Source organism: Xyrauchen texanus, chromosome 13, assembly GCF_025860055.1.
Source record: "Xyrauchen texanus isolate HMW12.3.18 chromosome 13, RBS_HiC_50CHRs, whole genome shotgun sequence".
NCBI classification, from domain to species: Eukaryota; Metazoa; Chordata; class Actinopteri; order Cypriniformes; family Catostomidae; genus Xyrauchen; species Xyrauchen texanus.
Genome location: NC_068288.1, coordinates 8,421,596 through 8,436,102, shown reverse-complemented (window position 1 = coordinate 8,436,102; position 14,507 = coordinate 8,421,596). Strand labels below are relative to the sequence as shown.

General features: G+C 38.9%; 1 protein-coding gene across 1 annotated transcript; it reads left to right on the top strand.

The window, feature by feature from the left end:
• Positions 1 to 203: 203 nt before the first annotated feature.
• LOC127653671 (ubiquitin-like-conjugating enzyme ATG3) lies at positions 204 to 13,773 on the top strand. Its single transcript, XM_052140440.1, has 12 exons — positions 204 to 420; positions 4,702 to 4,743; positions 4,850 to 4,899; positions 6,133 to 6,203; positions 6,333 to 6,440; positions 6,847 to 6,887; positions 6,989 to 7,076; positions 7,189 to 7,223; positions 7,331 to 7,486; positions 8,742 to 8,869; positions 12,761 to 12,829; positions 12,983 to 13,773. The coding sequence occupies exons 1-12, from the start codon at positions 349 to 351 to the stop codon at positions 13,062 to 13,064; spliced, it is 942 nt and encodes a 313-aa protein (XP_051996400.1). The 5' UTR covers positions 204 to 348; the 3' UTR covers positions 13,065 to 13,773.
• Positions 13,774 to 14,507: the final 734 nt, after the last annotated feature.

The following is a 14,507-nucleotide window of genomic DNA, read 5'->3' as shown; positions in this document are numbered from 1 at the left end:
AATATTTTGTTATGTGTGCGTCTTCCTTTTGAATATCCTACTCAAAATATAATTTTATCTGTATTTACTTGACAACAACAATGTGCATACATATTCAGACAGCAAATACATAATACAATGAGATTTGTCCTGAATTATTTTGAATTTTGACAGACGGAATTGGGCGCGTCCGGTAATATCGCGAGATTTGAGATGCGGAAGTGACTGTCAGATGACTTGAGTCATGAGGTGTCGCTTGAAACTGAAAGGATCTTTAAACAGACCCTGTTTGTGTGTTGTGTTTTTGCAAACTCTTATACATTAGAGCCACAAAGTAAATTAATCTGTGTTGGAGAGGCGTCTTCCAACATGCAGAACGTCATAAACACAGTGAAAGGCACTGCTCTGGGAATGGCAGAGTTGTTAACGCCTGTTTTGAAGGTAAGACGAGCAGTGTTGGCATGTTTTAGTAGTCGATGTGTCCACCAGTAGATGCAGCACCAAACATGAGCTTTAATAAGTGGGTAAAATCTTACCATGAACATCTAAGCATAAATGAATGAGCCAATACTATGCTTATGTCATTAAATGTTTTAACACAGACAACCTGTCAGATGGTTGAAAGTTCACTAGACGCCACTGTTCGTGTGTAGAATTGCTTGGAATATGAACAGTGATTAATTAGCACACCTGCCATATGTACCTACAGTATGATAAACAAATTATGTCTTGGTCAACTAGAGCAGTGTTAATGGTTTGGGTTGAGGAATATGAGGATGTGAAAACTGTAGTAGAAAACTACAGCTGGAATACATTTGCTTTAAATATGTTACATTTTACATTTGTGATAAAAGGTAAATTCATGGTATTCAGGGTTCCCACAGTCACGTTAAAGCTGGAAACATCCCATTTAAAAAATATATAATAATTTCCATGTGTAGTTGTAGAACAACTACACATGGACATCTAGTCATGGAAATTTCAATAGAATATACAGTGCTGTGAAAAAACTATTTGCCCCTGATTTCTTCTTAAGATGAGATATAACAAGTAAAGAGTAAACAAACACAAAATACAGTTTTCAAATATATGTATATATTTTATTGAAGCAAAAAAGTTATCCAACACCTATATCGCACATGTGAAAAACCAACTGCCCCCTTAAAACTTAATAGCTGTTTTTGCCACCTATAGCATCAACAACTGCAACCAAACTCTTCCGATAACCGGAGATCAGTCTTTTACGATGCTGTGGTGGAATTTTGGCCCACACTTTTTTTGCAGAACTGTTTTAGTTCAGCCACATTGTAGGGTTTATGTGCTTGAACTGCCCTTTTAAGGTCCTGCCACAGCATCTCAATCGGTTCAAGTCAGGACTTTGATTAGTCTTCTTCAAAACTTAAATTTCGCTTCTTTTGAGCCACTCAGAATTTGACTTTCTATTATGCTTTGGATCATTGTCTTGCTGCATAATCCAGTTGCACTTGAGCTTCAACTCACGGACAGATGACCAGATGTACTCCTTTAGGATTTTCTGGTAGAGAGCAGAATTCATGTTTCCCTCAATTATTGCTAGTCGCCTTGGCCCTGAAGCAGCAAAGCATCCCCACACCATCACACTAACACCACCACGCTTGACTGTAATATGGTGTTCTTTTTGTGGAATTCTGTGTTTGATTTATGCCAGATGTAATGGGATTCCTGTCTTTCAAACAGTTCCACTTTCGACTTATCAGTCGACAGAACATTCTCCCAAAATATTTGAGAATCATCAAGGGGAATTTTGGCAAAAATTCAGACAAGCCTTAATGTTCTTCTGGGTTAGCAGTGTATTTCACCTTGTTGCTCTTCCATGGATGGCATTTTTGGCCAATGTCTTTCTGACAGTGGAGTCATAAACAGTCGAGGCCTGCAGTTCCTTGGATGTTGTCCTTGGCTTTTTGTGACTTACTGGATGAGTCGTTACTGTGCTCTTGGGGAAATTTTGGAAGGTCTGCCACTTCTGGGAAGGTTCACTACTGTGCCAAGTTTTCTCCATTTGGAGATAATGGCTCTCACTGTAGTTCTTTGGAGTCCCAGAGTCTTTGAAATAGCTTTGTAACCCTTCCCAGACTGATGTATTTAAATAGCTTTTTTCCCTCGTCATTTCTGGAATTTCTTTCAACCTTGGTGTAGTGTGATACTGGGTGAGACCTTTTAGACATTCATGCTGCTGAAAAAGTTCTAGTTAGGCATTGATTTGATTGAACAGGGCTGGCAGTAATCCAGCCTGGGTGTGTCTAGTCCAGTTGAACCCTATTATGAATGTAGTTTCAGAGATTTGGGGATTTAGTAAGTAAGGGGGCAAGTATTTTTCACACAGGCCCAGTAGGCATTGGATAACTTTTTTGCTTCAATAAATAACATTATCATTTAAAAACTGTATTTTGTGTTTACTCCGATTGTCTTTGTTTTATATTAGAGATATACACAAACACAGATTAAACCAGGAAGGGGGCAAATACTTTTCACAGCTATCTAATATATATATATATACACTCACCTAAAGGATTATTAGGAACACCTGTTCAATTTCTCATTAATGCAATTATCTAATCAACCAATCACATGGCAGTTGCTTCAATGCATTTAGGGGTGTGGTCCTGGTCAAGACAATCTCCTGAACTCCAAACTGAATGTCAGAATGGGAAAGAAAGGTGATTTAAGCAATTTTGAGCGTGGCATGGTTGTTGGTGCCAGACAGGCCGGTCTGAGTATTTCACAATCTGCTCAGTTAATGGGATTTTCACGCACAACCATTTCTAGGGTTTACAAAGAATGGTGTGAAAAGGGAAAAACATCCAGTATGTGGCAGTCCTGTGGGCTGAAAATGCCTTGTTGATGCTAGAGGTCAGAGGAGAATGGGCCGACTAATTCAAGCTGATAGAAGAGCAACTTTGCCTGAAATAACCACTCGTTACAACCGAGGTATGCAGCAAAGCATTTGTGAAGCCACAACACGCACAACCTTGAGGCGGATGGGCTACAACAGCAGAAGACCCCACCGGGTACCACTCATCTCCACTACAAATAGGAAAAAGAGGCTACAATTTGCAAGAGCTCACCAAAATTGGACAGTTGAAGACTGGAAAAATGTTGCCTGGTCTGATGAGTCTCTATTTCTGTTGAGACATTCAGATGGTAGAGTCAGAATTTGGCGTAAACAGAATGAGAACATGGATCCATCATGCCTTGTTACCACTGTGCAGGCTGGTGGTGGTGGTGTAATGGTGTGTGGGATGTTTTCTTGGCACACTTTAGGCCCCTTAGTGCCAATTGGGCATCGTTTAAATGCCACGGCCTACCTGAGCATTGTTTCTGACCATGTCCATCCCTTTATGGCCACCATGTACCCATCCTCTGATGGCTACTTCCAGCAGGATAATGCACCATGTCACAAAGCTCGAATCATTTCAAATTGGTTTCTTGAACATGACAATGAGTTCACTGTACTAAAATGGCCCCCACAATCACCAGATCTCAACCCAATAGAGCATCTTTGGAATGTGGTGGAACGGGAGCTTCGTGCCCTGGATGTGCATCCCACAAATCTCCATCAACTGCAAGATGCTATCCTATCAATATGGGCCAACATTTCTAAAGCATGCTTTCAGCACCTTGTTGAATCAATGCCACGTAGAATTAAGGCAGTTCTGAAGGCGAAAGGGGGTCAAACACAGTATTAGTATGGTGTTCCTAGCAATCCTTTAGGTGAGTGTATATATATATATATATATATATATATATATGCACACACACACGGTATCTGTCATGAGGTATCTGTCACCAAGACATTTGCAGCAGATCCTTTAAGTCCTGTAAATTGGGAGGCTGGGCCTCCATGGATTGGACTTGTGGTCCAGCACATCCCAAAGATGTTTAGTCGGATTGAGATCTGGGGAATTTGGAGGCCAAATCAACACCTTGAACTCTGTCATGTTTCCTGCTGAAAGAGGCCACTGCCATCAGAGAATACCATTTCCATGAAATGGTGTAGGTGGTCTGCAACAATCTTTAGGTAGGTGGTATGTGTCAAAGTAACATCCACATGAATGCCATGACCCAAGTTTTCAAAGCAGAACATTTCCAAAGTATGATACTGCCTCCGCCGGCCTTCTTCCCATGATGCATCCTGCTGCCATCTCTTCCCCAGGTAAACGATGCACATGCACCTGGCTGTCCACATGAACTAAAATAAAGCATGATTCATCAGACCAGGCGGCATCCTTCCATTGCTCAAGGGTCAGGCTAGGGTCAGCATGAGTACTCTGACCGGTCTGCGGCTACACAGCAATCTGCGATGCACTGTGTATTCTGGCAGCGGAAAACTGTGTTTTCGGACAGCTTTTTCAGCAATTTGTGCTACAGTAGCTCTTCTGTGGGATTGGACCAGATGGGCTACCCTTCGCTCCCCACGTGCATCAATGAGCCTTGGGCACTCATGACCCTATCGCCGGTTCACCGGTTGTCCTTCCTTGGACTACTTTTGGACTGCTCTTTATGAGTGCAATAATCTTTAATAATTGTATGACTATTTTAATTAATTAATTAATTGAAAATCATTTATTTAGTGAAAGTCATTGAGATTCATTTATTCAAAGGTGTGGGAATCCTGTCTCCTGCAATCACATTACTCATGTTATTGCAAGTGATGCAGTAGATTTCCCTATCTCCCTTTCTTAGGAATCCAAGTTTAAGGAAACTGGGGTTATAACTCCAGAGGAGGTGAGTGTTTTGTTTTTTTGTGGTTTTGTTGAAGTTCACAATACTTGATTAAAAACGGCACGCAATGTCTCAAACATAGCTGTTCTTTGTTTTTCTTTCTGTGCAGTTTGTGGCTGCAGGAGATCACCTGGTTCATCACTGTCCCACGTGGAAATGGCAAGAACTAGTGCACACTCACCTATATTCAGTTCTACTATACCAGTCAAATGTTTGGACACATCTAATCTTTTTTTTTTTCTTCTATTTTTATTATTATGATGATTACTATTTTAAGAATAATAATGTCATCTACAGTATGAAATTACCCAAATGAATGTATGAAAAAATGTATCCAGTCCACGATTCAGTTAAACTCATTTATTTCTTAATCGTTCGTAAATTTTTAGTTTTAAGAAATGAATATAGACACAACCTGTATTTATCTACAAAATGAGCATTTAAAGCAATAGTTCACCCAAAAGTGAAAATACTCTCATCATTTACTCACTCTCAGTCTATCCCAGATGTGTATGACTTTCTATCTTCTGCTTAAGACAAAAGAAGATTTATAGAAGAATAGCTCTGTTGGTCCAAACAATGCAAGTGAATGGTGGCCAGAACTTTGAAGCTCCAAAAAGCAGAAAGACAGCATAAAAGTAATCAAAATGACTTCAGTGGTTTAATCAATTTCTTCTGAAACAATCCAATCGGTTTGGCATAAAAACAGACCAAAATATGACCCCTTTTTCACTGTACACCTTGCCATTGCAGTCTCTTGGCACGATCATGAGTTCAAGCTTGATTACACTTCCTAGGGCTTGACATATGTGCAGAGTGCCAGATGGCGCTAGGATGTGTAATCAATGATCACCAAGGAGACTGTTGATGTTACAATTTATAGTGAAAGGGAGTTTTTGTTTTAGTCTTTTCTCACCCAAAACAGATTGTATTGCTTCAGAAGACATGGAGTCTTATGTATTACTTTTTCAGTATACTGCCTTTATGTGCTTTTTGGAGCTTCAAAGTTCTGGTCACCATTCACATGCATTTTATGGACCAACAGAGCTGAGATATTCTTCTAAAAATCTTCATTTGTGTTCAGCAGAAGAAAGAAAGTCATAGGCGTCTGGGATGGCATGAGGGTAAATGATGAGATAATATTTACTTTTTGGGTTGAACTATTCCTTAAAGTATAAACCTTTGGACTGAAAGCCTGTTAAGATCATAAGTAACATAAATTCAGTCAGGTGTGTCAAAACTGTTGACTGCTAATATATTTAATGATTTGCTTGAAGCAATGTTTTGAGCTTTTAATACGAGTAATATTCCATTGTGTAATTTTCCCCATGCACATGCTCTTTATTTTAAAGCACTTTTACAGCATTATGAATATATTTTCTGTACCTATAGGGCATCTGGAGAAGAAGCAAAAGTGAAGCCTTATCTGCCCAAAGACAAACAGTTTCTATTAACCCGGAATGGTAAAGGAATTGAAAGTCTTACTAGGTTTCAAAAAAATGTACATCCCCAGTTTAGAAATCGCTGAGATGAATGTGTTACAGCTGTGGTTTTGTTTTGTAAACCTCACAATATGGCTCTTTTGGGCACAGTTCCATGTTCCAAGCGCTGTAAACAGATGGAGTACTCTGATGAGCTGGAGGCCATTATAGAAGAGGATGATGGAGATGGGGGCTGGGTCGATACCTACCATAACTCTGGTATGAAACAGAACAATTAGTGTCATGCATTTGGCACCTTTGTCACACTTAAATTGTTGTATTGTGAGCTGTTTTGGTTTTAGTAATACAATGCATAATGTCACTACTACCTGACACTGAGCACTTAAATAGATATCCTGGCAGCCCCAGACTCTGTAAATAAGAAAATAAAATTAAAAACCGTTATGGAAGTGCCCCACACATTTAATAGCCAATCAGAACATTTCTCTGATGGTGAATTATTTTGCATGTATGGGATAGGTTTTTGGAGATTGGGCTTGTGGATGAAGTTAGTAAAGTGGTAAAAAAAAACAAAAAAAAAAACACGTACAGCACCTCAAAATTACAAAGAGTGAAGTTTGTTTTTTATTATAATTTTTTTTTTTTTATTATTTTGCATTGACAGGGGTGATGGAAGCAGTTCGAGAAATCTCATTGGATAATAAGGTAATGCAGCACTTTGTTGGCTTCTTAAATAAAATAAATATTTTTCTGTTTTGATTTAAGTTGTTAATCAGATTTTTATATTGGTTTGTGTGTATGTGAAGGAAAATATGAACGTGCAGATAGGTGCTCATGGAAATTGTGATAACCATGATGATGATGAGGATGAAGGAGAGGCAGCAGACATGGAAGGTAGTAATGGATGAGTTATTTCTTTATTTATTCTTTAATGTAATTGACATGCCTTATAGAAAAATATTAAAAGTGAATATATTTGACTTTATAAATTATGTTTCCATTTCAGAATATGAAGAGAGTGGACTTTTGGAGACAGATGATGTAAGAAATTATATTTGCAGAATTTATTTTTTAAATGACAGCACAAGCTTTACAAGAACTATGTTTCATTTAGCAAATTATTATTTTGTTACATGTTGTCTCTTTAGGCCACTCTTGATATGAGTAAAATGGCTGATTTAAGTAAAAACAAGGCAGAGGCTGGTGGCGAAGATGCTATTCTACAGACAAGAACTTATGATCTTTACATCACATATGACAAATATTACCAGACGCCAAGACTGTGGCTGTTTGGATATGATGAGGTGACTGTGCTTAATATTCAGCATTTGGTTGTTCAACAGACTAAAGTGCTTCTATGTTTTGACCTAATAACGATTCATGATTATCCCTACAATAATAAACATTTAACAGAATACAGTGTGTATTCTGTTAAAGGGATAGTTCACCCAAAAATAAAAATTCTCTCATTTACTCACCTTCGTGCCTTTACCGATGCGTATGACTTTCTTTCTTCTGCAGAAAACAAATTAAGATTTTTAGATGAATATCTCAGCTTTGTAGCTCCATACAATGCAAGTGAATGGTGACCAAAACTTTGAAGCTCCAAAAACATATAAAGGCAGCATAAAAGTAATCAGTAAGACTCTAGTGGTTAAATCTACATCTTCACAAGTGATATGATAGGTGTGGGTGAGAAACAGATCAACAATTAAGTCCCTTTTTACTACAAATCTCCGCTTTCACTTTCAGAAGGTGGAGGTTTGTAATAAAAAAAAGTACTTGAAAGTTGATCTGTTTTTAACCACACCTATCATATCACTTGATATGTGCACATGAAGCTGTAGATTTAACCACTGGAGTCATATGGAGTAGTTTTATGCTGTCTTTATGTGCTTTTTGGAGCTTCAAAGTTTTGGTCACCATTTACTTGCATTGTGTGGACCTACAGAGCTAGATATTCATCTGAAAATCTTCATTTGTGTTCAGCATACACGTATGGGATGCCATGATGCTGAGTAAACTGTGAGAGAATTAAAGTTTTTGGTGAACTGGCCCTTAAAAATGTGCCGTCAACTCTGCGCATGTGATTGTTATGCACTATGAGTGTCTTAATCCACACCATAGTTTAGAATTAAGTACTCTGCTATTTCAAGGGCATTGTCAAAGTAGTTCCAGTGCACTGCAATGTTCGCTCCCTAGACAAACCATTGAGCATTGATGTTCATAATGTCACTGCATTTTTAACAGCTACAATGAAGATGCATGATAAACAAACCCAATCAAAGCAGAAGGTCATCAGTCATGGCATGTTATACTGTGATGTTGTTGATAAATACCAGCTTCATTTTCATGCGCAACCACATAATTGTGCCACAGGTCAATGAGTCATCACTGTCCCAGTGTTTATTAAATCGAGTCCCTTGCTAGTCCCCAAATTTATGTTCACAATATACTGATTGATGTCAGAGGGAACTAATGAGTGGAACGATTGTGTGTTGTTTTTACTTTAGTAAAGCTCAGTTTGTTATAAACTCTTTATATTTTTCTTTTTCTTAGGACAGACAACCCCTGACTGTTGATCAGATGTATGAAGATATCAGCCAGGATCACGTAAAGAAAACGGTCACCATTGAAAACCACCCTAACCTGCCCCCACCTGCTATGTGCTCTGTGCATCCATGCAGGTAAATCCAAATATCATATATGCGAGCCAACACTGAGCATAGGACATGCACATCATGAAAGTTCCCATCACAGTGTCATTTCCACCACATCTCAAATTCTATATCATGTTTTAAGAGAGAGTTTACCCAAAAATGAAAATTCTCTCATCATTTACTCACTCTCAGTCTATCCTAGATGTGTATGACTTTCTTTCTTCTGCAGAACACAAATGAAGATTTTTAGAAGAATATCTCAGCTCTGTAGGTCCATACATTGCAAGTGAATGATGGCCAGAAATTTTAAGCTCCAAAAAGCAGATAAAGGCTAAAGCACAGGGCTGTTAATCAGATGGTCGCTGGTTCTAACCCCACGGCCACCACCATTGTGTCCTTGAGCAAGGCACTTAACTCCAGGTTGTTCTAGGGGGATTGTCCCTGTAATAAGTGCACTGTAAATCACTTTGGATAAAAGCGTCTGCCAAATGCATAAATGTAAATAAATGTAAAATTAATCCATGCAACTCTATGATAGGTGTGGGTGAGAAACAGATTAATATTTAAAGGTAGTGTAAGAGATTTTTCTTTCTTTTCATGGAGAAGTATGAAAAAATTTTTCTTACTTCCTTAAAGAAATTAATTAAATAAGAGTTCTGAGATATCTGACTGGTCTCCGTAAACAGCAAACAAAAATGTGTCTGCAGACATTGACGCTTTTCACCTGTCAATCATTTTGCTCGTTCTCAGTAGTGTTGTATTTGAAGCAGATCATTGAGGCTATGATACAGAATGTTTTTGAGTTGAGGGTGCTATTGTGCCACTGTTGAATTGGATGGCCACAGGAACGCTTCTCTTTTGCTCAGTTTTGGTCTCACTGCTCAGTCACGTGAAAACTTCGGAATGCTAAAATTGCTTACAGCACCTTTAAGTCCTTTTTGACAATACATCTCCACTTTTAAGCACCAAAAAGCACATAAAAGCAGCATAAAAGTAATTAATAAACCTCCCATAATGAATCCATACCTTCAGAAGTGATATGAGAGCTGTGTGTGAGAAACAGATCAATATTTAAAGTCATTTTATACTATAAATCTCTACTTTCACTTCCACATTCTTTTGTTTTTTGCTGATTCACATTTTTCGTGCATATCACCTACCACCTACTGGTTGGGGCTTGTCAAGCAAAGAATCAGGATCAGAAACGGAATGAGCTTTATTGCCAAGTGTGCTCATGTACACAAGGATATTTTTTTTATGATAGGAGAAACAAGCAAGTGCACACAGATCATAATAGTGAGACAAAGAAAATAAAACAAGGTAAGGGTATAATCCTCTCAGCAGTCCGAACTGTCCTCTGTAGTCTTCTGATGTCTGATTTTGTAGCTGAACCAAACCAAAGTTATTGAAGTGCAGAGGACAGACTCAATGACTGCTGTGTAGAACTGTATCAGCAGCGCCTGTGGCAGGATGAACTTCCTCATCTGGCGAAGGAAGTACAGCGTCTTCTGGGCCTTTTTCACAATGGAGTCAATGTGTGTCTCCCACTTCATGTCCTGTGAGATGTTAGTGCTCAGGAACCTGACTGACTGAATGATGAGAAGGTAGTGAGGGAGGATTTCTCCTGACCGCACCAGACAGCCAACTGTTCAACCTCCCATCTGTGTGTAAACTCGTCACCTTTGCTGATGTAGCCAATGACCGTGGTGTCATCTGCAAACTTCAGGAGCTTGACAGAGGGGTTCTTTGCAGTGCAGTCATTTGTATACATGGAGAAGAGCAGTGGAGAGAGAACACATCCCTGAGGAGCACCTGTGCTAATAATGAGAGTCCCGGATGTGATTTTCCCCAGTCTCATTAGCTGCTACCTATCTGTCAGAAAACTGTTGATCCATTGACAGATTGTGGTTGGCATATTGGTATTGGAGGCAACTAAAGTCCACAAATAGGATCCTTGCTTAAGTCCCAGGTCTGTCAAGGTGTTGCAGTTTATAATGCAGTCCCATGTTGACCGCATCATCCACAGACCTGTTTGCTCAGTAAGCAAACAAAAGGGGGTCTAGCAGGGGTCCAGTGATGTCCTTCAGGTAGGCCAAAACCAGTCTCTCAAATGGCTTCATAACAATAGATGTGAGAGCGACAGGTGTGTAGTCATTAAGTCCTGTGATATGGGTTGTTTTGGGGGCCGGAATGATGGTGGAGCGTTTGAAGCAGCAGGGAACTTCACACTGCTCCAGTGATCTGTTGAAGATCTGTGTTAAGATAGGGGCCATTTGGTCAGTGCAGACTTTCAGACAGGCAGATAAGACACCATGTGGGCCTGAAGCTTTCCTAGTCATTTTGTTTCCAGAAGACCCAGCACATATCCTCCTCACAGACCATAAGTGCAGATTGAGTAGCACGAGGGGGGTTCCAGTAGGTGTTGTGTATGTGTGAAGTGAAGTGAAGATCACAGGAGGGGATGGGTGTGAGATTGGGCTTTTCAAACCTGCGGTAAAACACATTAAGTTCTTCAGTAATTTGTTGATTGTCTACAGAGTGAGGGGGGGAAGGCGGGTCTTATACTTAGTAATGCTTTTAAGGACTTTCCACACAGATGCAGGATCATTGGCTGGTTTTTCAGCTTTTCAGAATAGTTTATTTTAGCCACTCTGATTTCCTTAGTGTGTATTTTATCACATATTTTATCCCCATTTCTGTAAGCATCCTCTTTGGCATGACGAAGATGTCCGAGTTTCCCCGTAAACCATGGTTTATTGTTATTGAATCAAAAAAATGTCCTAGTAGGGATGCACATATTCTCACAGAAACTGATATGTGATGTCACAGTATCTGTGAGCTTGTCCAGGTCTGTGACTGCAGCTTCAAAAACACTCCAATGAGTGTAGTCAAAGCAGGCTTGTAGTTCCAGCTCTGCTTCATTGGTCTATCTTTTTATTGTACTTTTAGTTTCTGCTTGTAGTTTGGGAGAAGATGACAGTGATCAGAGTGTCCTAAAGCTGCACATGTGATAGAGCGATATGCATCCTTTACAGTGGTGTAGCAGTGGTCCAGTATATTTCTTTCTCTGGTGGGGCATGTGATGTGTTATTAAATATTATTAAAATCTCCCAGAATAATGATAAGAGAGTCCGGGTGTTGTTGCTCCGTGTCTCTGTCAAAGGTGGAGATTTATAGTAAAAAATACTTAAATATTAATATGTTTCTTACCCACACTTGTCATATTACTTCAGAAGACATGGATTTATCCACTGGAGTTGTATGGATTACTTTAATGCTGCCTTTATGTGCTTTTTGGAGCTACAAAGTTCTTACCTCTTGCATTGTATGGATTGGATTGTACATAGTTGGATTGTACAAGTCATACACATCTGGGATGGCGTGAGGATGAGTAAAGGATCATTTTCTTTGTTTCTTTTAAACATCACTTGTCTCATATTTCATCTCATCATGCTCTTCACTGACAAATGTACCGAAAAGTTTAGGTGGGTGGGGGGGGGTTAGGCAAAAAATTTGGTGTGATGGAAATGATGCCACAACTGTTGAACAATGTTTTTTTTTTTTTTATTGATCAAAATATATTTCACACAAATAATTATCAAAATGGTTTGTCATTCTTTGTTTAAATTATCATATCATTTTAAACATGTAATCATTTTTATAATGAATTTTAATAGTTTTAAATTGAGAGTCTGAAACAAGGCTAAAACAGTAAATTCTTTATTTAAAAGGCATTTGAAATGTACGAATAATGATGAAGGCCTGGTAATAATTTTCCAAGTAAGTTTTATTTTGATCTTTTATGTAACAAAAGGAAAAAAAGTTTAAATTGGTTTGTTTTACTAAAAGCCAACGCCTGGGACATGAAATTAGATGAATAAACACTCATCAGCATCTCCCTTGATATTTTTTTTCCAGACATGCAGAAGTGATGAAAAAGATTATCGAGACTGTGGCAGAAGGAGGAGGAGAACTTGGGGTCCATATGTATCCTTTTCACAGTATAAACAAATACACTACCAATTATTCTTTACTATGATTTACTAATCTTGTAGATTAATGCATAATGTTCTCATTGTATTGAATAAGAAATGTAAATGTTGGCCTATGAGGTATTTTCCTTAACTTTTGTATCTTCAGGTATCTTCTGATTTTCTTGAAATTTGTGCAAGCTGTTATTCCTACAATAGAATATGACTACACAAGGCATTTTATCATATAACCCACCATTTCAGAGATGACAATAACATGTTTTGTGTTTTACAAGTAGATGTTGTTCCTGTGGTGAGGAAAACTAAAAAGACTCTTTCCTGAAACGACAATCAGATTGTCAGAAGTTCTCTGAAATGCCTAGCAGGCATTTCTCTCAACCATTCTTCAGCTGATCTCTTTATTATGGTGCATTTACATACAACGCAAAGAACATTATCGCCTCGCATTGTTCGCGTGAGTTTGACCGCTGGATTATACATTTGTGTTTAAACTTGCAGGTTCGCATTACTCGCACGAACGCGAGTATTCCCCCTTCTCTTCCATTTTTCCAGAATTGTTCTGCTACTACGTCAGTACATCTGTGACATCCGGACAATCTCAATGCTGATAGGCTTTCGCAACAACGCGTCATTAAAATGTTTCGCTTGAGTTGAAAAATGTCAATTTGCGAGAAGACGCGAATGCAGTGATTTTGCTTCATTCGTGCCGCCCGGTGTGAATTGGCATCTATTCGCATCTTTGCATTGACTTTGTATGTAACAGTGCCGTGCGAAACGCTCGCTTCGCGTTGTATGTGAATGCACCATAAGTCCATCGTTCTTATGCTGTCCTCAAACTATAAAAGTGTTTTGTTTTTTTTTATATTTACTTATCAAATAACCTGTGCGGCATTGAACAAGCCATTCTCTTGTTTTAATGGCTAATAATAAATTGCTATCAAAATATTTCAGTGTTATTTTTGTGATCCTTATCACTTCTGGTGTGTGAGCTGGGCTTTTTATGGTGTTAGACTTCTTGACTGTGCCAGCTTGTCTTAATATGTTGTTTTTGAATTCTAGGATCACTGTCTTGGTCACAGAACAGTGTTGTTGTAACATATTCACAATCCCACAGTCTATAAACTGATCAGCCACAACATTAAAACCAACTGCCTAATACTGTGTAGGCCCCCCTCGTGCCGCCAAAACAGCACCAACCAACATCTCCGAATAGCCTTCTGAGATATTCTTTTCACCACAATTGTACACAGTGGTTATCTTCGTAATCGTAGACTTTGTCAGTTCGAACCAGTCTGGCCATTTTCTGTTGACCACTCATCAACAAGGTGTTTCCTTCCACAGAACTGCTGCACACTGGATGCTTTTGGCACCATTCTGAGTAAATTCCAGAAGATCAACACTTAATGAAATACTCAAACCAGCCCGCTTGGCACCAACAATCATCCATGCAATTATCTAATCAGTAATTCGTATGGCTGCAGTGCATAAAATAATGCAGATATGGGTCAGGAGCTTCAGTTAATGTTCACATCAACTATCAGAATGGGGAAAAGATGTGATCTCAGTGATTTGGAGCGTGGCGTTATTGTTGGTGCCAGATGGGCTGGTTGAAATATTTCTGTAACTGCTGATTTCCTGGGATTTTCATGCACAACAGACTGTAGAATTTACTC